At 36.5% G+C, this 20,714-nt stretch overlaps 5 protein-coding genes across 19 annotated transcripts; 2 read left to right on the plus strand and 3 right to left on the minus strand.

The window, feature by feature from the left end:
- Window positions 1–626: 626 nt before the first annotated feature.
- LOC107269889 (integrator complex subunit 12) lies at window positions 627–3,936 on the minus strand. 4 transcript variants are annotated; one of them, XM_015744284.2, is made up of 5 exons: window positions 3,825–3,936; window positions 2,321–2,491; window positions 1,890–2,258; window positions 1,714–1,789; window positions 627–1,621 (listed from the first exon to the last, which is right to left on the minus strand). In XM_015744284.2, the coding sequence occupies exons 2-5, from the start codon at window positions 2,477–2,479 to the stop codon at window positions 1,317–1,319; spliced, it is 909 nt and encodes a 302-aa protein (XP_015599770.1). In that variant the 5' UTR covers window positions 2,480–2,491; window positions 3,825–3,936; the 3' UTR covers window positions 627–1,316. The 4 variants fall into 4 exon arrangements, with proteins under 4 accessions (XP_015599770.1, XP_015599768.1, XP_015599769.1 ...); XM_015744282.2 differs by lacking the exon at window positions 3,825–3,936 and adding an exon at window positions 3,034–3,167; XM_015744283.2 differs by lacking the exon at window positions 3,825–3,936 and adding an exon at window positions 2,806–2,957.
- Window positions 3,937–4,131: 195 nt separating this feature from the next.
- On the plus strand, window positions 4,132–10,359 carry LOC107269885 (collagen alpha-1(III) chain). Of its 3 annotated transcripts, XM_025087237.1 has the most exons (8): window positions 4,850–4,986; window positions 5,230–5,282; window positions 5,394–5,635; window positions 5,753–6,038; window positions 6,188–6,558; window positions 6,647–7,109; window positions 7,245–7,452; window positions 7,551–10,359. In XM_025087237.1, the coding sequence occupies exons 2-8, from the start codon at window positions 5,252–5,254 to the stop codon at window positions 9,250–9,252; spliced, it is 3,303 nt and encodes a 1,100-aa protein (XP_024943005.1). In that variant the 5' UTR covers window positions 4,850–4,986; window positions 5,230–5,251; the 3' UTR covers window positions 9,253–10,359. The 3 variants fall into 3 exon arrangements, with proteins under 3 accessions (XP_015599761.1, XP_015599762.1, XP_024943005.1); XM_015744275.2 differs by lacking the exon at window positions 5,230–5,282 and having other exon boundaries at window positions 4,132–4,986; XM_015744276.2 differs by lacking the exon at window positions 5,230–5,282 and having other exon boundaries at window positions 4,132–4,986; window positions 7,281–7,452.
- Window positions 10,360–11,374: 1,015 nt separating this feature from the next.
- On the minus strand, window positions 11,375–14,572 carry LOC107269890 (zinc finger Ran-binding domain-containing protein 2). Of its 5 annotated transcripts, none has more exons than XM_015744287.2 (8): window positions 14,241–14,572; window positions 13,927–13,979; window positions 13,587–13,668; window positions 13,197–13,515; window positions 13,020–13,119; window positions 12,905–12,948; window positions 12,690–12,749; window positions 11,375–12,441 (listed from the first exon to the last, which is right to left on the minus strand). In XM_015744287.2, the coding sequence occupies exons 1-8, from the start codon at window positions 14,309–14,311 to the stop codon at window positions 12,376–12,378; spliced, it is 795 nt and encodes a 264-aa protein (XP_015599773.1). In that variant the 5' UTR covers window positions 14,312–14,572; the 3' UTR covers window positions 11,375–12,375. The 5 variants fall into 5 exon arrangements, with proteins under 5 accessions (XP_015599773.1, XP_015599772.1, XP_024943012.1 ...); XM_015744286.2 differs by having other exon boundaries at window positions 12,896–12,948; XM_025087244.1 differs by lacking the exon at window positions 12,690–12,749 and having other exon boundaries at window positions 12,905–12,946; window positions 13,019–13,119; window positions 14,241–14,571.
- Window positions 14,573–14,924: 352 nt separating this feature from the next.
- Window positions 14,925–18,880, minus strand: LOC107269887 (protein DENND6A). 6 transcript variants are annotated; one of them, XM_025087239.1, is made up of 10 exons: window positions 18,430–18,861; window positions 18,072–18,096; window positions 17,798–17,986; window positions 17,386–17,679; window positions 17,126–17,311; window positions 16,795–17,039; window positions 16,526–16,716; window positions 16,174–16,442; window positions 15,880–16,092; window positions 14,925–15,801 (listed from the first exon to the last, which is right to left on the minus strand). In XM_025087239.1, the coding sequence occupies exons 3-10, from the start codon at window positions 17,945–17,947 to the stop codon at window positions 15,601–15,603; spliced, it is 1,749 nt and encodes a 582-aa protein (XP_024943007.1). In that variant the 5' UTR covers window positions 17,948–17,986; window positions 18,072–18,096; window positions 18,430–18,861; the 3' UTR covers window positions 14,925–15,600. The 6 variants fall into 6 exon arrangements, with proteins under 6 accessions (XP_024943007.1, XP_015599764.1, XP_024943008.1 ...); XM_015744278.2 differs by having other exon boundaries at window positions 17,386–17,658; window positions 18,430–18,858; XM_025087240.1 differs by lacking the exon at window positions 18,430–18,861 and adding an exon at window positions 18,171–18,397.
- A 57-nt stretch (window positions 18,881–18,937) lies between these two features.
- LOC107269888 (cell division cycle protein 123 homolog) lies at window positions 18,938–20,714 on the plus strand. The gene is made up of 6 exons (XM_015744281.2): window positions 18,938–19,468; window positions 19,546–19,650; window positions 19,719–19,941; window positions 20,012–20,134; window positions 20,190–20,449; window positions 20,645–20,714. The coding sequence occupies exons 1-6, from the start codon at window positions 19,256–19,258 to the stop codon at window positions 20,687–20,689; spliced, it is 969 nt and encodes a 322-aa protein (XP_015599767.1). The 5' UTR covers window positions 18,938–19,255; the 3' UTR covers window positions 20,690–20,714.

Genomic DNA, 20,714 nt, shown 5'->3' on the forward strand with positions numbered 1-20,714 from the left:
GACCGCTTACTGTAAATTACTAGAGTAACTTTGTTGCTATGTACTGTCATTCATACGGTGGATGCTTTGGATGGGTTCCTTGTCTAGATTCAGGAACCTCTTGGGGCAATATAAGTGAATACATTTCTATAATATAGGCGACAAGCATATTTTATTATTACGTGAACAAAATGAAAGGGTGTATATGTGTGCGCATGCCAGTGTAACCCATGAAACCCCATGTATATAATATCCATCCATCCCGCACCCGCCTAGATTATAAGTCACACTCGAAAACGAAATGACTCTTGCCAAATTTTCAATGGGACGTAGGGACAAACAACTAAACATTTGAGAAATCGCAAAAATATATTGGTATTATAAACGATATCTGTTTTTATTATCAATCTGTGCCATCCCACGCAAACTCCGTACGCATTTCCTTCTCCTAGACTACTTTTTGGAGGTGCAGAGTACTTTATATTTTTTAATAGAATAATACATTTTTTATATACTCGACTAGTAGCGCTAATTGGGACAGATCAAAGGGGCTTGTAATTAAGTCTATTTACGTAACTCAATTGTAAGATATTGATGGATGAAGAAAATGTGCTTAAAGGAAACTAGTTTGGACTTATTATTATGCTTTTAGTGAATGATTGAGTACATAGAATATTTTTCACGTTTACTTTATTACTAAAATAATGAGAATATTACATAATACAGCGAGTAATATGTCATTTAATAATTGGTAATAATGTTTGATCATTATTCAGGTTATAGATTTTTAGTTCGGTTGCTTTTTCTTTTATAAAAAATTATTAGCTATATCAATCGTTTTACATTAAAAAAGAGAAAACAAAATTGTCATAAGTATCAGAATACTAAGTGTCATCGGTATGTTATATGGCGACACGGAATGCTAAAGTGCATACCTATTTTAATGATTGATATTTTCAGTTTTCTAGCTTCAATCTTTACATTACGATGAACGCCGTTCTGGATAACGCGTTACAGAGTAAACCTACTAATAATATCAATTCTGTACAATGGGAGACTTTGTAATAATGTATAAAACGTGTTATATATAATACAATATAGTATATAGTACACATGAAATTCGCTTACGGTCTCTCAATTTCCGTCTGTTGTGAAAGTATTTCTAAATAGCACAGTTCCGTTTTATTAATGACACGATAAACTGAACTCTATGTTATTATGCAGTTTTACTTTATGTCAAAAGGCAAAGTTTGCTATAAAATGCAAAAATATACATGCACAAGTGTTAGAAAACAGTATAAGAAATGTCAATGACCTAGTGGGAGAACTTCAGGATTTTATTCGGAACCTGGTTTCATTTTATATAGGAGTGATTTTTCTTGAGTGTTTTTTGTTGTTGAAGAAACTGATGAATTTGATGACGAATGCTTACTCGTACCGTTAGCCGTATTACCTGTGCTACGTTTATCCTGTTTAGCCTTCTTCATCATGTCCTTCAATCTCTTATCAGCACTGATGATATGAATGTTTGGTGTAACTTTTGGTCCCGTACTTACATTTGCCGTGGAACTACTGCCATTATTGGACTGAGATTGATTTACGCTACTTGATGATGACTTGTACTTATCATTGTGCTTTGAGCCTGTATAATAAGATATTGTTAGATATAATTAATAATTTACTACAATAATTATTTATATACATGTGTATATTATTTTGAATCATAGTACTTACTAGAACTGGTTGATTTTTTTTGTTCCTTAGGTTTGTTTTCAGTTACAGGTTTCGGTGAGGCCCTCTCATTGGCAGCCTGCAATCATAATATGAATAACATATAAGAATATTATAATTTATCAAGTATCAGTCATACATTGAAAAACAAATAATAGAATGTATATAAACACACACACCTGTTGTGATTTTGAGCAGTTTGAGCAATACCACACTAATTTAGGAACATCTATTTGAGAATCTTGAATATGTGGAGTATGACACTCTTGATGATACAATGCATGGCATTCGACACACTCAACAAGTCTGTTTCTTGCTCCAACGTCCATTCCTTTACAAATGACACATGTCAAGTCATCTTCCAAAATTTCTAAAGCTAATGTATCATCTGACTGTAGAACATCCGGTGGTGTATCCCGAGTTGGTAAATTAACTGGTGAACTATTTTTGCTAGATTTGCTTGATTGTTTGGACGAAGAACTTGAACTTTTACTTTTCTTGCTACCATTGCTACTGTGGTCACTTAATACAGGCTCCTCCAACGTGTACTACAAAATATATTAGTGTAAGAATTCTGATAATATTTAGTAATATAAATAAGGTACAACACCTTTTTGTGCAAAACATTGCAAAGCATTTTCGTAGACCCATGTTTTTGCCTGATAGCCTCATCCAAAAGGGCACGCAATTGTTCTACAGAATCTTTATTTGTCGAATGTAGAAGACGCAGACCTTGTGTAAATTGTGGATCTAAATCTAGTTGAGACATGATTTACTCTACCTGTGAAACATATAATTAAATACTTATTAATTAATAACTAACATTATCCAAGATACAGTAAACATCACTGCATAAATAAATATCTGTACTTGTTCGAGAAAATTTTTCATTCATTACGGCGCTATTTTGCGCTTTAAACGCTGTAATTAATTACCAACAAATTCAAACAATAAAATTGATTCATAGCAAGATTAGCTATATTTTTTAACAATAACCTACAGCAGAGGAGGTTATACATTATTGCAGTGCCCTGATTTAACGAATTAAACAAAATTAAATAAGCCGATGTCTAAGAAATTTCATAATCAACTTACGCTTCTAATAATAATTGTTTAAGTTTCAATAACTATTAAACGACTATAGACTTTCGAAAAATCAATAATTTCACATAAAAGTATCAATACTTCGAAAGATACGTCATAAATCATTCATATGCTAAAGAATTCTTTTTATTGCGAACGAAATAATCAATGATTAAGTAAGCAAAGAACAATAAGACAAACAAGACGATGAATATATTACGAATCGACAATATAAGTTACCGCTTGTTTCACGATGCACTTTCTAGTGCAGGTAGCAGGTGCACTCATATACTTATATATAGCCTAACTTAATACAAACTGCACTTAGTAAATTATCTAGATGATACAACGTGCTACGGTGCATTAAATAAAGTTTCCTGCGTATTATCTTGGCAGACAACGACCGGTATTATCTAAGAATTTCGTACGTTTGTTTACGAACGTTACAATATGTAACTCTCCCTATTGCGAATAATTGCAATAAGTACTAATCAAGCCTTTCGTGTAGTTGCATCCTTAAAGTGCATATTCTCTGAACTCAGTCTGTATAATGATAAATGCACGTTACGATTGCAAGTATGTAGTTAGAACGTGAAAAAAAAAGAGAAACGGTAAGTAGCAACTGGCTATAAGTGCTTATCTGCGATGCAGACAAATTGAAAGACGTCGGATTTACGTAGGTCGAGAAACGGATAATAAAAAGTGACTAGTTGAGGATTGATAATCAAAAAGATTGTGAGTGACTTTGAAAATACCGCGTCTGAGCGGGATGGGACCCAGCAACCCTTGGAAGGAACACAAAAGCACGCAGGTGCTCGTGTCGCTAGATCCGACCCTGGGTTTATATATTACAAATTTAATTTCGCACGAACTTTAAGTGTGGGTATAAATTCGCGTGTGTTCTATCTGCAGGTAAATTAAGTTTCGAGCTACTCGCGGAACCTAGGAGTCTTACGTATCAATGGGAGATGAGCGCTACTAAGCTTGGAAAGAGGGTGGAAATTCAACGAAAGAAAGACCAAAATAGTAACCTGCGTGTGATCAAGTGGAGGAACGAGTTAGCTATGGCTGTGCTCTGTTTATCCTGCTCTGTCGTCGCGGCCTCTATGCAAGCGTCCTTGTTCAAAGCGTATTAAAACGGTGCCCAACTTTCGACTGGCAGTTGGCAGCCGTGCGTAAAAGAAATAAATAATCAAAGCGACCATGAAGTGACAAATAAAGTTGAGGAGAACAATGCTCGCAAGACGAAGAGAAATTTAAGTGCGGCGTGCATTGGCCCCAAGTGCGTGCGTGTGTGACTATTAGGGCACCTATCTTCCTTTTCGAAAGAAACGTGATCCTTTCTGAAACATTGAGCAAGTAGCCAGCAGCAGCAGTAACCAGCAGCAATAACAGCAGCAGCACCAGCCGAAGAGGAGGGCTATGCGCTCGGCGCCGAGCCGAGGCTGCTGACATTTCGGCATCTTCAAGTTTCGTGCACCAGAGGATTTGAGGCTCAGTTATCGTAACTCTTAGCAAGAAGTATTCGCTGAGTAACGAGACTTGTCTAAGTCAGGATCAGGAGCATCCTTGGCAACCGGTTAAATGCACGGCGATATTCGCAGATGCCCAGCACGCACGCATCGCCCTAAGATAGACACATTACTCCAGAATCATGCGAGCTACGAGAATATTAGTTTGATCGGGTGCATTTGGTAAAACGGCTTGATTCGACGTAACGCTTAGATAGCTTAGCTGTAGACACGGCTTTTGATTAACCTCCACGGCTCAGGTCGTTTCTAAACCAGGTCGTTCAGGTCGTTCACACGCACAACGGAACAGTAAGGACATAGCCATGATATTGGGTTCTAAAACGTCCGTCATAGTCTGACGCTGAAAAGCTCATTATCGAGCCTGCGAACATGAAAACGGAGAAGAAACCTAGTGAACCAAGCTGTGTTCCCACTACGGTGGTCAAGGAAGAACCAGATACGGACTCTGTTAAGATTAAGGAGGAAGGTACGGCTGCCAATAACGACGATGCTACTGGCGACGATGCCACCGAGTGTGCTAGAGACTCTAATCTTGATTCAGCTAACGGGGAGAGCACGATGTCTGGAGATAATCAGAATGGTCCTAGTGGTAATCAACCAGTCTTGAACTCTGTAAAACAAGAAAATGATCCTGCTAATTCAACAGAGGAACTACCTGGTGGTAAGTTAGCAGGTTAGATGACCATACACAAACAAAGCTCTAATTTATTTAATCTGAATGTTCTTGCGATGTGGAAGTTTGTTTCTGCTGTGCTTAACATTCTTTTGGAGTAGACCAAATAATTTTATGTTTATGTTCAAATGAAACCCTGGCAAGTTTTGAAAATAAACATCGCTGTTGTAATTTATTAATTATCCAAGCTGTTTATTATTATATTATCCACATGAAACAATTGTTCTACAGTTCTCAATTAGAAAAGACTAAGATGATTTACATTTTACAACATTCTGAGAAAAGTAAGTTAGAGAGAATTATGTGTATACATAGACCATAAAATTAAAATTTTCATACCAAAATTTATAACTTTAGTTATTCGAATACTTGCAACGGTGCCACTTGTGTTACAGATTGTGGAGGTAATGTGGGCCTTGCACCAGATGGTATTCAACCACTGGTGAGTAATGTACTTGGAAAGCAAATGGGAGCTGGGGCAGGTAGTGGCGAAGCACAATACATGCAACAACAAAGCCAGATCTTTGTATTTTCAACAACACTTGCGAATAAAGGTGCAGATGCAGTGCTACAGGGACAATTCCCATCTATCATTGCTTATCACTGTGCCCAACCAGGCACCAAGAAATACTTAGAGGTAATATTTTGTTATAAATTCTTGTAAAATTTACTCCATCTATTATCAAGTGCATTTAAAGATACGAAATGACCCGTAAAATCGTTATCTAGAAAATAATAATTCTTATTATTTCAGAAACATCCAAATAAAGTCAATCAGTTTCGTCAAAATCCTGCTCAATGGCTAAACAACCTTGCAATGATGAAACAGAAGGGACAGCAAGGTGCGCCAAATAGTGGATTCCCGACGGAGCAACCCCCGGAATTGTCTGCACTGGATCCAAATGCTCCACCATTTTGGAATGAGCAACCTAATCTCCGAAACGTTAACGGTGGAAACTCATTGGGTAACCCGGAGTCATCGTTGGATGATACAAATATAGATGTGCCTTGCCTCGTGCCGAACTCCCCCAACAATCCAGGTACGTATGAGTTTGTGTAAATAGAAAAAATGAATAGCTTTTTATAGTAATACTGTCAGAATTTTCACAAACTTCAATTATACATATATTCTCAAACATTTTTTATCTACATAAAGCAACTTTTAATCTATAACGCTTTACTATTTTAGCTAATCCGCAACCTCCGTCTACCAATGCCGCCATGGGTCATAGTCCTAACTTATTAGGAGGTAACACCAGCCCTGGTCCTGGCGGTCTGCAGCCTTCTTTGCAAGGTGTGAAGGTCCCCGATGAACAATTGACGCCACAACAACGTCAGCATCGGGAGGTGCAACTGGCGACTATAAGAAAAATGCAAGAAATATTATTCCGCGAATGCAAAGACGAAGCAGGTGGCCCTCTAGATCCTGCCCAGGGAACACCAGTTACTTCCGGACCACCGACAAATGTTCCCTCTACAGGACCTCAGGGTCAATGTCCTTCAGTTGTGGATTGGCACAAATCCGTTGGCATTGGTCAATTTCTCGATGGAAAAAATAAAGTAAGATGCACGAGCTTATTATTACATTTTTCTCAAATTAGCCCATTAGACATAAGAAAAAAAAAACATATAATTTGCTACGTTAAAGGTTGGAGTTGGCAGTCCTGGTACAGTCCCCCTACGCGGAGCAGGTATGGCAGGTGTACCTCGTGGTCAAGGACCACCTCCTCCATATCATCAAACGACGAGGTCGGCGAGTGTACCTATTGCCATCCAGAGTCCGAATCCCTCCTCGCCGAACAATCCGACGAGCAATCTATCGCTACCGTCGCCGCGAGCAAGTTCGGCCCTAAATTCACCTGCAGATTGCAATCGTCAATTTCAACTTGGTAACCAAAGACCAGGAGGTCACTTGCCAGGCCAGAGTCCAACTAGTCAGGACTCGCCAAATCCTGCAGTTGGTACAGCAACGACATCTTCAACCGCGCGATTAAATCACAGTAATCCTGGAACACCCGTGTCTCATTCTCATCTCGCTGCCCTCAGTCCCAGTGGAGCGACGCCACAAAAGGATTCTTCCCTGGACTTTCCAACAAACCAACCTCCAAGCGGTAAGGCTTTTGTTTTGCATGAAAAACCATTTTTTATTAATATAAACATGGAAGCCGCAGTATGACAAGTACATAAAGAGACTCTATTGGTAAGATTAAAGCAACTCTATTGAGCTCCACATTTTTCTTGATCAGTGGATGGTATGTTCTGCCGGACGCTGCAATCTTTAGCTCAACAAAAACAACAACATGGTGGTACGGTAAACGCCGCTGGTGTCAAGGAGGCAAATTTAATGCCGGTTCCTAGCCCACAGCAAATACAATATCTCAATGCTTTCGAGGGTCAAGAACTCACCATACAGAAGCAGCCTAATACGAGTCTCAAAGATGGGAATTTACCTACGTAAGTTCTCATAAATACGTATTCAATGGAAGTAATATCCCGTGATAAAAATTTTCGATCTCCTAAATATTATGTAATTTCTTTTATTTGTCATGCAGGAGCACGGGCAACAATACAGAGATGTCGAATCGAATCTTGCCAGGAAGCATGGAGAGTGGCAATCAATTCCCTGCTAGATCCGAAGGTGCAAGTCCGTCTATGGATAGTATGAACCGAGGATTTGCTGGTCCGTTACATAGTCCACACACACCTCATACTCCACATACTCCAGGAAGTGCAGCACCCCATACTCCAGCGGATCCAACAAAGTCTACGGGCAAGACGACTGCAAGCGCGCAAAGTAGTCCTGCACCTCATAACAGCAGTATACCTGATAGTATGGGACCTCCTAGAACAGTTCCAGCGTCGCCTAATATGAAGGCAGATACTTCCCCACCGTCGACAAAAGATCCCCAACAACCACCGGTTGGAAATCCCAATAATCAACCGCAACCCGGTTCAGTTTTGGGTCCATCTTTTCCATGTAGCAGGCCGTCAGCAAATGTTAGTCAACCGTCGGACAACGTACCTTTAAATCCTAACAATATTGGTGGCGGAGGTGGAGGCAATGGCCGGCTTGGGAACCTGGGTGGAATGGGCGCCAATCATTTTGATCCCATAACTTCCTTGGCTCAGATGAGTCAACAGTTGACGAATACGGCTGCGAGTAACGCATTAGGAAACGATGGTCCAATGCATTCTGGTAACTCAGGAATGATGCCGTTCAATCCTCATGGAATGCACATGATGCAAATGGGAGAAATGAATGGGTGTCACATGCCTGGTGGATCCGGCAATGTTAACGAACCTGGTGATGTGAGTGGGATGTGCATCGGTCTCGGTGGACCACCGACGAGCTACAGTCCAACACCTCATACAGGTAGTCCCGGTGTTCCCAACAAGATAGGTCATCCTATGATGGGCCACGGAATGATGCATTCAGGCGGTGCATATCCCGGTGAACCTCATGGGCCCCCAAGACTTATGGGTCATGTATCAGGGCCGAGTCCTTACAACGGAGCCAACGTGCAGGTTAAGCCCAGTGCACCAAACACCATTCAGTACTTACCAGCCAGGCCTAACGTGGGTCACACGCCAAGAGGACCACCAAGCCTAGACTTCCTTCAGCGCTTCACGAACCCGCTCTCTAATCTCGAATCGAAGATGCCATCACCCTCAGTGAACCTTCAGTACTTCCCAAATGGCTGCGTGCCGAACAACATGGGTCCGCACTCCGGTATGCCAAACATGAGTGGCCTACCTGGTATGGGTGGTTCACCCAGGATGGACGGTCAACCTATGAACACTTCCGTCGGCATTCATCCCTCGATGAGGCCTGTTGGCAATATGCGACCGCAGCCCAACATGATGCGCATGCAGCACATGGTCGGCGGCGGTGTTTTTCCCGGAAGTCCAATGGACCCCGACAAAGTCTTCCCTCCTGACATGGTACCTCAAGTCCCCAATCAACCGAATCTTGGCATGTACGTGCCCGGCAGTAAGGCCAGTCCCATGGGGTTGGGACCGCCTGACGCCTCTCAGCCTCTACCACCAAGTATGGGTGGTGGTGGTAGTAATTTTAAGAACAGTCCCTTCGTCGCTGGCGGACCCAGTATGTCCGACCCTAACTACGCCCAACAGTTTCACAATTTCCAGCAGCAACTTTATGCGACTGGCACGAGAGGCAGCGGACCGCCACATCCTAATCTGCATCCACCACCCAATTCGCATTCGCATCAGCAGTTTTTCATGCCCAAGTAATACACACATCTCACTTCTCTCTATGAGACGTGACATACTTCCTTAATCCCACTCCGCTCCCTTCAACATTGACGACGTTTCGCTTCTTCTTATACGAGAGTTCTACAAGGAGGTGCGCGATTTACCAAGCCGTAGCTACATTTAGTCTCGTCCAATGACACACGAGACCAGGTACACTCGTACATCAGTATACCTTGTGTACTCTTTATTCGCATATTTCTGACACACGCGACAGGTTCTCGTTCTTCGATTGGTTGCATTTATTTGGTACTCTAATTTTTTGAGAGTTTACCGAACCATATTGAGTATCTAATCGTCATTGTTAATTAACATCGATGTCGACCTTGATGTCGATGTCCAATATCGTGGCCGACGTCGATATTTTCGTGGTCTTGTATATCGGGGTGTGATGTATCAAATCGTGGACATGGAGGTAGGAGCACGCGAAATTCCTAGCCGTAACGATCAGCCCAATGTGTTTAATTAGGTAAACATTATTACCTAGCTACAAGTCTTCGAGACCCGTAGAGAACGATTATGTAAATTCCAACTGTTACAAATCTGGGAATGTGTTTATTAGCAGTATTGTAAATAAGTGTAAAGTTTGGTTTTCCGAGAAACCAATTGTTTTTTATTATTTTTTTTTTTCTTCAGCCGGTAATACAATTCGAGTTCGCGTACGACAATTGAGATTCCTGGATGAGAGAAAGTTATTTATCTTTGGACGTTGCTCTTCGTGTTGCTCAAGGTAAGGAATTCGCTTAGAAACGGCAGTCGCACGGAAGAACTTTGGGGGAAATAAGAAAAAGTAAAGGGAAAAAAAAGAAATAGTTGATACGGAGTCGGCAATAATTTATCCTTCCTTATCACTAAATACTTAACACAGTCAAGCAAGCTCAAATTGATAATTGTACATATATACGATATATATACCTGATACAACAACTCTTATGATATCGCCCCACCAATCCTTCGTGACCAACTCTGTGCATAATCATGACCCCACGTAGCATATAATGATATAAGAATAATTGACTAAGAACAATTATGTTGTTGACGAATGATTTTTATTATAAATGAAAAATAAAATAAAGATATTTACAAGAAGTCGATACAAGAATCAATCAATAATTTCTTGACAGCCTAACAATTACAGCTTCCTATATAGATTAAATACTGAACGTACATACCCACCGTTTGATACTTTCTGTAGTGTTCCCGGTACAATATGATAAAATCGAAAAGAAGAAAATAAATTTACTTGATCTGTAATCATAATATCTTCTGCATTTTTTTCATGAATTTTACACAGTAGTTTGATAAATTTAATAGAATCCAAAATTAGCTATTTCTCGGCGTGAAAGTAAGTTTTAAAAATTTTCACGTATAACAAGTTTTCATTGGACAGCACAATCTCATCCTATCGATTTATTTTTTGTGATTAGCAGTTTTGTATGATTTGATACTAGCGTCGATCGTATGAAGCCTCTTCCATTTTCAAATGGTAATATTTGTGAGTGCAGATTATGTTAATGTGCACGACAAATGAGATATGTATAAACCTTTCTTTGTATCGAAATTTTCAAGCTTTGTATGGAACTCTATACTGAAAATCGTAAAATTACGCTCGCACTGACACTGGCTTTGGTGTTAGGGCTGGCAATGATACGGGTACCAGATATTTGATTTTGGAACTCGCTAACAACGTACTTTAGGGTGAAATATTAACGAGTGATAAACCCAGGAAGATAGTGTTTTTGACTCGTATAATACTCTACTACGAAAACGTCTATCCCTTTATTTTCAAAAGAAGGCAATTCCCGATCATGTTGGCCTTTGCAATGACCGTTAATAAATCTCAAGATCAAACTTCTGAGAAAATTGAAATCGACCTTCAAAAACTTGTATTCAATCATGGCCAATGCGTCGCTTATTCAAAAGTACGTTCCTGAGAGAGTCTAAAAGTTTATCTAGGTGATCACTGAAATGGATGTTTAATAAAAAATTATGTATACAAGGAATTGTACTTATGATTAATAACGATCGGAAGAATATAGTGAGACAATGACCAATACTGCTTTTTTTATCTTCTAAAGAGAATGAGAAAACAAAATTCCGAACATTATGAAACTGTAAAATATCCTTTATTGGCATAAGATGCTATTGGGTCACGAACATGAGTTTAATCATTTTAATACAAATACAATAGAATGACTCGAATTTACGATACCCAACGTACTGTTTCGAAGTAATAAATTTCGTGGTTTACCCACTAAACGGCACTTTTACCTTTTTTTAAGTCCCAGTACGCTTTATTACATAAGTAATAAATTACGTAAAATAAAATAAACAATTTGAAATGACATTTTCTTACGAGGAAGGTAGAAGAGGACAATTTTTTATTTAAAAATTTCCTAACTTACTGAGTCGTTAATTTAATCTACAAGTTTAGGATTTGAAATTTATAAATAAAAAATAATTCTTAAATCTTCCATGAGCTCGCAAGTTGGCGCGCGCAATGGGCTTCTAGTATATAAAATTTTTGACCGATGAAAATGAAGTCACAATAACATGATATTTACGTAATATTTACAAATTGTTATTATTATGTACTATTTTGTTATCTCCACAAAACTGAAGAAAAATGAATGACCAATCATTTTCATGGAAGTATTTGACACTGTTTGCAATTGAAGCAAATTGTACCAATTATTACTTGAACTTCAGAGTCTCGCAACTAGGCAAATATTGGAGAATGTAAGCTTTTTTTCACATTTCTAGTAATTCTTGTATTCTTGAAGCTTTCTCTTTCTATACACCCGAAAATGACTACGTGCTTATCTTCTCTATAAGTTACATTATTGCAATTTGAAGCAATTTGTAGAACTAAAGGAGTAGCCACGTGAATTTTGTTTACAAGCTTTTTCTATGTCTGGATATAGGTATCAGTATCTTGATGTTGTTTACCTACATCGCCAAATTTTTTACTATTATCCCTGTCCGTATCTTTAGGTACAGTGAATCATCGTGTTCCTTCATAAATGTAATCTATTATGAATGACTATCTGTGATAAGATAATCATGTAATATTGTTTATATTATTTAAAGGTGCTTTCTAAATGTCTAGATTTGTTGCGTTGGGTGTTTTTGTCGTTTATCTCTGTTTTCGCTCTTTTGACTTCCATCGACCTGCAAGAGAAATAAATTTGTAATACTTGAATTTATTACTTTTAAGACGTTTGCTAAATATAGAACACTAGGAACACATTCACGTATATCTGATTCATTCGCCATTCGATCAATTAAAACTATAAATTATTTATGGCACTTTCTGACATTCATTCAGGCTAGTCGAGACATTTAGCAAACGCCCGAATTTAATATTCATTAATGACACGTCATTTTAATCAATTTTCTACCCAAAACCCAAACCAAACCTGTCCTGTCCAGCCATTCATTGGCTGGATGTGCCTGAGTCCCGCCAGTTTCCTCCATTTCTGCAATTAAAATAACAAATTTATTACTTACAAGACCTGATTTCAGTAGTCATTCTGAATTGTATCAGGTTTATGAAACTATTGTTGTTTAAATAATTGACTACTGCATAATTCAAAATGACTGTATCATTTAAATTTCATCGTACCGTGTTTACCTTGACCGCTGTCCTTCCAAGCCAGCTGATTCGCCATTTGCACTAAAAAATATGTAATTTTACACAATGATCATAAAGATACTTTTTATTGGAAAAATTATTGCTGTTTCTCACCTTTTTTTTACTGGAACAAAATCATCCCATTCGCTAAGATCGTACTTTGACAGATCGCCATCATCCTCTTCATCTTCCTCCTCTTCTTCTTCTTCGTCTACCTGAAATGCATCAAATAATCAGTTTTAAATTAAATGTTTTGACAATGACAGATATAAATATTATTTCAGAATCTTACAAGTTCTTTTACTGGTTGTTCCTTCACTACTTCTTCTTTAGATGAATTACGTGGTGGACTGTTATACCTCGAATCTTTGGAATCGTCATCGGATCGGTTATCTAATTTTCGTTTCTTCCTCCGTCGTCCAAATTCATCGTATTCATCATCATCGTCATCCTTTCTTTCTTTGTACTCAACAACTCCTCTGTCATTGTAACCCCCTCCATAACCCGTTCGTTCTTCGACCTCACCAAACTTTGGTGCATTGCACATGTTACATTGTTGTCGACGAGCCCAATTTACATTTCCGCATTTGCTACACTGCCAATCATCCGCACTAGAATATAAATAATTTTTATTTGAAGATAAATGATTCTAGGTATAATTAATTTCTTGATATATATTTACCTGAATAAGCCTCTACTTTTTTCTGCCGCAGCTTTTCCTATTTCTTGACCAAGCTTCTTTTTCTTTGGACATTCTCCTCTGTCTGCATATAATTGTTTATAGTTACAAAGCAATTTAAATACTTATATAAATTAAAAGCATACAACTAGAATTTTCAATACTGACAAAAAGTATTGGAACCTGTCACTTATATTTTCTGATTGGACTATAGGTGTACTTGTAAAACGTACAAAAAATTTTAAATATGAAATAGCATAATGGGGATAATACATAGATTGGTAATGATGACTTTCTCCTCTCTTTTTCACATACATAAGGACAAAAATCCTATAATACATACCTTTACCACAACGGTTGCAAGAGTTTCGTCTGGCAAAATTGACATTGGCACATCTACAATAAGAATAACAAGTAGTAGAACAGTCATAAAAAGAATGAATGACAAGCTGGTAAATATAAAGATATAATTAATATAAAGAGATAATCAAATACAAATGAGATAATCAGAATAAATAATGAATGTTTATTTCCAGTGGAGAGATTGGAAAGGATAGGAAATATTAGGACGTACAGCGGACTAAAGGAGATAGGTGGATCGATGAATTCGGTGATCCTTTGGGCCGGAGACAAACGTTTATATATTGCAGTACGCACTGAGAATCCGGGCATATCCAGTCGCCATCGTTAATGCTCCGGTGGCCGTCCTCCTCCACTTTGCCGTCCATTTCCTAAACCTAAACGGAGGCCTTCACCGAGCCACCCTCTTGGTAATTGTAATCTCCTTATCTTACTCCAAGTTTCACGTTGAATATTATAATCTGACAATTTATGTTTTCTGCCGGGCAGATATAGTTCTACTATACTGCACCAGCTACTACACTGACACTATCTTTACTACTATGTATCCTGCACAGTGCTGCACTATCGTACTTGAACAGTGCTGTGCACAACACGATACGATAATGTCAGTTTACCTAGTAGTAACGTGTACTATCGAAAGAGGGTAGCAGGCGTAACAAGAACTAACGGTTCGAGCACGCGAATGGCGGGCTGACCAAATCGCTTGAAAATTGCATATATTTTTCTTGCAAAATAGTATTCTAAGAAAATTGATCTGATTTTATTTCATTACACTAATTTTGTTAACATTGTAATGAGTTAAGACAGTGGTCAGCTGATGAAGAAGAAATATATGGGAGGTATTCAACGTGGATGTTCAAAAAATATAGATATTAAAGGTAATAGGAATATCTTATGTAGACTTTAAAAAAAATTAATTATAGTTATATACGTCAACTAGACGTCGTTTGGTCTTATGAAATAATAATAGGTTGTAAGTTTATTATTAAAATAGATTTTAATAACATCAATGATTCGTATTTACAATTGTGTCAAAGTGTGCAACAGGTGTGTGTTACATAATATTTGAGAAATGAGTTTATGTACTAAAATGAATGAGATTACTATCACATTCCCCTTGAATTTGTTTAGAAAACTAGAAGGAACGTACTAAGATTCTTATAATATCTAAATAATGTTTCGTACTTGTCTGGTATATGAAATAATAAGTTGACCACAATTGAAATATAAATTAGATTTCATGCTGAGACTTGTCTCTGTAGAAAATGAGATATGTTACAAGAGACACAGTTCATAATACTTTTGAAAATTTCTTTTTGTAAGCAGTTTAATTCATGCACTGTGATAATTCGAGTTTAAGTTTATAAGACGCAATTGGAAAAAGATCAAATTGTTGGAATCGCAAAGCATTATTGTTAGCGGAAGATCCATAAAACTCCAAGGAAAATAATGATAAATTTGTAGCTATGCTGTAAGTGTTTGAAATTGATCTGTTAACGACAAATTATTGTCGTTACGATCAATGGATACTCTTCCTACGCTCTAGTTATACGCCATACCCCTTTGAGTTATTGTAGGTTACCTTATTAAGGTTGTATCTGTTCGATAATTATAATGGACTAATCATTATAGCACTAATAACGAAATTATAATGTCAAGACTCTTGATTCAGTATGACTTTTAAATCATCAGGCAGTGTACAAGTGATGTCGTTTATTCTTTCCCTAAGCATTTCCTGGACAGCATGTCCAATAGGAACATCGTCGTCGTAACTTTTATCCAGTTTCTGTCGTATTCTTAGTATCATGTCTACAATTTCTACTTCCTGTTTGCCTTGAACCCATGTCTTTAAATCCTAAGATAGAGAGAAACAGAAAACAAAATTAAATATTATATAATACTTTGAAGAAAAATTCTAGGAGTTTATACTCACTGCTCTGGATAGGGCTTCAAGCTGTATAGCTTGCAGTTTTTGTGTGAGCTCGGTATATCTGGTATGAAACCATCCAGCAAAATTTGGGGAACGGAAGAATCTTCTATACAGACCAACCCAATCACCTTTTATACCAATAGTCAATTGTGGGCCTGCACTACTCAACGTGGCCAAAAAATCATCAGGATTAAATAGCTGTGGAATTGGCGTTGCCTGCAATGGTAATTCTATTTTCATTCTCATATGCTATACGTTTATCATTATTACATTAATGATTACAATATTATACGATACCTTAAACGGCGATATATTCTTTTGTAAAGGCATTAAACTGGCAATATATCTCTCTAGCGGAATCATAAAACTCTCAGTCAATTCACACAAATGTCTTTTCAAAAGAGCAGTCTGAACTTCGCCAGGCCTTTTGGTTTGAATGCCTCTTAACAATTTCTTTAATATAGCTTTATCTTTTTGTAAAAACGGTTTGTATTGAGTGTAAACACCTGGTTTTGAATCTAATACTTTGAGATTTTCTGATTTTTTTATTCTATATTTTTGATTACCTGTAATATAAACGATTTATTTATGTATTACTCTTGTATAGGATCTATAGATTCATTAACTTACATTACAATAACATTCTTACCAGTACTTATCCCATCAGTTATTTTAATGATATGTGGCCAATGTTGTAACGTCTTAGCAAAAAATGGATTAGTGACACCCAGTATAACAGCTGGAGGAGCAGGAGCATCTGTAGTATATTCCTTGAATTCAGAATCATGTATTGTGAAGTAAGGACGATGATCAGCACAGTACTTTAAAGGTATGATCATTCTGAAAAAAAATATGGTTAATCTTAACTTTGTTCTATGTAAACGACTCGCGCAGTGGAACGATTGATGATATACTCACGTTGTCAATGCTTGTACCATTTCAGAACAAATTGTTGGCGAACTGGCCATCACAACAATTGGTTCACTGAGAAGTACAAGCTCCCACAAAAGATGAACATGACTTACAACACTGGCAAGACTGCGAAACATGTCACTTTCATAAGCAGATGTCAAGAACAGCCTCCGCACTTGGTTATTAGGAACATGGTTCATTGCAGGGATATTCGGTATAGGAGCTTTGTAATTTTGGTTTGGAATGTAAGTCTGCAATAAGAAATGCATAAAAGTATAAATGAAAAAACAAATACATTCTTACCAGTTGACAATAGTAATTTGTAATTTAGACTAACTTGAAATAAAACACCCATAATAGGTAAGTGAATTATTTGTCCAGGAAGAGGTGGAGGCCATTGATCAACCTGCTGAATTACTGTATCCATAACGGTATCGCCGACTTCAAAGAACTCGGGGGCTATCAAGGCGCATAGTTCATTGAATAAATTTATAAATGGTAATTTTGTTATCATAACAATGCTCTGAAATTATTTACCATTTATTACATACAGATAATGCATATCATAGGTAGTTATATAATTTACAAGTTGTTTACCTTTTGGAAATATCCCCTTGGCAGAGTCTTATCTTTAACTTGTCGAAAATATACATAGCCCCAATAATAATCTTTATCAGCTTGTAGAAAAATTGGACACTTTCTATTGTACTCTTTTAGAGCTTGTGTATATTGCGTTGTTTTTCCATTTTGCCTAATTTTCACATGATATTGAGTATCTCCCATACAACCTGAATTAGAATCAGGAAACGCTAAATAACATACATTTGATCTTTCTTGCTCCGTTAATTTAATGTGTTTTGGATATATTGCCTGTAACAAATATATATGTATCTATATATATATATATATAGATATTCGTATCATTATGATTATAAGAATTTACAAGTTAAATATTGCCAAAATGTGGAATATATGATGTATTATGTAATTATAAGTGGATTTTCTTTACCTCGATAGCTTGACCTAATTCCAGATCAAAGGTGACTATACATATGCAATGTAGCCAATTACCAAAATATTCCCAATCCTTTTTAACCATCTTGTCTTTCCTGGATTTGGAGGTATGTTCTTCATTCAATGAACATGAAGGCTCCGACATTGTTTAATGACACATCTATTTTCCATAGAGATTAACCACCTGCGGTTTTGTACATCTCTTTAACATGAGTGGGATAATACATACAATAAATATGTCACAATATTTAATTTCCTTCAAGTCTCACCAAGAAATGCTTCTTTGATATATTCCTAAAAGTACATATATTACATGAGTTCCATTATACATAGTCAATAAAAATTCAAACAGATTATTTGATGATTACCTAGTCAGATTTAAGCGTCTGTTTTTATACAGATTAGCTAACGATATCTTTCATTAATTTTATGTGGGTATTTGTCAAGGAAATACATGTACGTTATACTAAATAATGATGCATGCAAAGAATATGAATAATCTTATTTGCTTTGATCTTTAAATTCATTTAAGAAGTAAAATTTCATGAAATTATTTACGATTGCTCTTAAACTGAACTAAGTACACGTTAAATAGCAAAATAAAAGAAATACAGAAGTCTTACGCACAAAGCACTGTGGTACGCTCCTGACATTAACATCAGGTATGAGTATGATTCCGTCTAATTGTGGCCTTTGAGTCTTCTTATTAAAACAAAATTTACAGAAGATACGTATGATGTTGGGCAAGAATTCGTGAGACTTGCGAACAGCTGAGTTTCAGCTGTGCATTTTGATCTTCTAAATAATATCATTGATCTGAGATATCAGAAACACTTGGAGCCCCCACTATGTTGGCACTAGCGAAAGTCTTCATAGTTTCTTACAGCCAGATTTGATCGCACATTTCCATAATTCATAAAATAATCAACGTAACATTTCCGGGTACAATAGCAGACAAATAATATTAAACAAATACTTATGAATTCTACATTTGGCTATTTTATATAGAAATGAAATCACCACAGAGGCGTCGTCTTGTATATACAATACAACATTGCAACTTTCTTTCTGAAATGATAAAGTAGTGCCTAATACCGTTATGTCTGTTACAAAGCTACTTTATCGGTAGAACTAACGTCTAAAAATATTGCAACGTGATTTTAGAATTTGTCAAAACAACAATACATTTACCTCAATTTTATGGCTACAACAATAGTAGGGAATACAATATAAATGAGTTCTTAAATGTATCTAGTGTATCTTTTTGATTAGATACAGTACCACGGTTTAATTCGATAATCTTCATACAGGTGTAAGATTTGTTTTTTGATACTTTGTAAACTTAAATACTTCTTAAAAAATGAATTAGATTTTTCATAGTAGTTTATTTATACATATTTTTGTGACGTACAAGTAAATGATATGAATATTGTAATTTTAACCTTTTATAATCATGGTTAACGATTTAAAACGGGAGTTGTCCTTTTCTGTCTGGTATCCACGATTTACAAAAGATTCCTTAGAAGCTGTTGTGCTTCCAATTCCTGACAATGTTCTTAAATATTTGGAGCATGATGCTTTTGTTTTGCCTCTTGAGGCAGCGAAAAGCGTTCCATATAGTTCAGAATGGTCGGATGGTTCACCTGTGAATCAGGAGTCTGCCGAGGTAGGTATATATTTTATATTGGTAAAAAATAATGTTCTACAAAGTTTAATAATTATATGGTTTATCGGTTATTTTAGGATTCAGAATGTCAACCCACATTTCCTGACTTCAGTAAACAGATACAAGAAGTTCTTGATAAATTTGGAGCAGTTTTCATAAAGTGTAATTGGAGTACACCTTCGGTAAATTATTAGCAGTTGATTACTTTGAAAATATAAACGGTAGTGATTTATAAAAATATTATTTTTAGGATGCAACTTGGGTAGCACCAACAAAAACATTGAAATGTACAACTTTGGAAGAAGTGTATTTACTTCTGAAAAGTTCAGATAGAATTTCAGGAGATCTGACAGGAATTATGAAATCAAATGATAATAGACATTGTTTGGAGCCTTGCTTGGTACTGAAACGGTGGAGAGATATTAATCCTTGTACAGAGTTTCGTTGCTTCGTTGTTAAAAATGAACTAATTGGTAATTTCATTATTGTTTATTTTAAGTAAATTATACATACGATTCTAAATCTTACATTGATTATCTTCAGGTATTTCCCAACGTGATCTGTCTCAGTGCTACAGTTATATAGAGGCAGAAAAATATGGCATACAACAGGACATCAAAAGCATATTTATGGAGCGTATTAAGCATCGATTCAATGCAGAAAATTGTAAGTTTAATTGTCATTATTATTATTTTAGTAGTTAATCAGGTTATTTTTATAGATGTAATTGACGTGATACGATATAAAAAGGACAAAGTAAAAATAATTGATTTTGGACCACTTGATGAATCTGTTACAAAGGGAACATTGTTTACTTATGAAGAACTAAACTCTGAACTGAGAGAAACTCCAGAATTTAGATTTATTGCTGAAGATATGGGTATTCAACCAAATGCAACTCGTCATTTTTGTGTACCTCAAGAAATAAATGAATTTTTACAATCAGCTGGTAATATGTCGATGATGGACATAATACAAGAGGTAAGTTGTGTTAAATCTGTTCTCGTTACCTGCATTTTCTGCACTTTTCAAAAAATGCAGATTCTCACTAGTTACTGAAAAATATCAATGAATAAGAATTTGCACTCTTTGAAAAGTGCAGAAAGTGTAGGTAACGAGAACAGACCTATTATATAATTCTATTACAATGATACTCATTTTTATTTTCTTTATTAGGAAGTAAACAGCCAGCATCAAAGTGATAACGACGACAACTTTTGATATGTTAATAAATGTTAAAGAGACA

This window comes from Cephus cinctus, unplaced genomic scaffold (genome assembly GCF_000341935.2).
Source record: "Cephus cinctus unplaced genomic scaffold, Ccin1 Ccin1_scaffold0690, whole genome shotgun sequence".
Classification (NCBI taxonomy): domain Eukaryota; kingdom Metazoa; phylum Arthropoda; class Insecta; order Hymenoptera; family Cephidae; genus Cephus; species Cephus cinctus.

Bases quoted from the DNA above. Each gene is read 5' to 3' on its own strand.
- LOC107269888 (XM_015744281.2), top strand. From the start codon at position 19,256: ATGGTTAACGATTTAAAACGGGAGTTGTCCTTTTCTGTCTGGTATCCA. The intron at 19,469-19,545 runs GTAGGTATATAT...CGGTTATTTTAG, and splicing joins TGAATCAGGAGTCTGCCGAG to GATTCAGAATGTCAACCCAC. The intron at 20,135-20,189 runs GTAAGTTTAATT...TTATTTTTATAG, and splicing joins TCGATTCAATGCAGAAAATT to ATGTAATTGACGTGATACGA.
- LOC107269889 (XM_015744284.2), bottom strand. From the start codon at position 2,479: ATGTCTCAACTAGATTTAGATCCACAATTTACACAAGGTCTGCGTCTT. The intron at 1,790-1,889 runs GTGTGTGTGTTT...TTATGATTGCAG, and splicing joins ACTGCTCAAAATCACAACAG to GCTGCCAATGAGAGGGCCTC. The intron at 1,622-1,713 runs GTAAGTACTATG...CTTATTATACAG, and splicing joins AAAAAAATCAACCAGTTCTA to GCTCAAAGCACAATGATAAG.
- LOC107269887 (XM_025087241.1), bottom strand. From the start codon at position 17,947: ATGTCGGAGCCTTCATGTTCATTGAATGAAGAACATACCTCCAAATCC. The intron at 16,093-16,173 runs GTATCGTATAAT...TTACCATTGCAG, and splicing joins AGAATATATCGCCGTTTAAG to GCAACGCCAATTCCACAGCT. The intron at 15,802-15,879 runs GTGAGTATAAAC...TCTCTATCTTAG, and splicing joins TTGAAGCCCTATCCAGAGCA to GATTTAAAGACATGGGTTCA.
- LOC107269885 (XM_015744275.2), top strand. From the start codon at position 4,695: ATGAAAACGGAGAAGAAACCTAGTGAACCAAGCTGTGTTCCCACTACG. The intron at 5,636-5,752 runs GTAATATTTTGT...TTATTATTTCAG, and splicing joins GCACCAAGAAATACTTAGAG to AAACATCCAAATAAAGTCAA. The intron at 7,110-7,244 runs GTAAGGCTTTTG...TTTCTTGATCAG, and splicing joins AACAAACCAACCTCCAAGCG to TGGATGGTATGTTCTGCCGG.
- LOC107269890 (XM_015744286.2), bottom strand. From the start codon at position 14,311: ATGGACGGCAAAGTGGAGGAGGACGGCCACCGGAGCATTAACGATGGC. The intron at 13,980-14,240 runs GTGCGTACTGCA...TTCTTATTGTAG, and splicing joins TGGATATGCCCGGATTCTCA to ATGTGCCAATGTCAATTTTG. The intron at 12,949-13,019 runs GGTGAGAAACAG...TACATATTTTTT, and splicing joins TTTTGTTCCAGTAAAAAAAA to AGTGCAAATGGCGAATCAGC.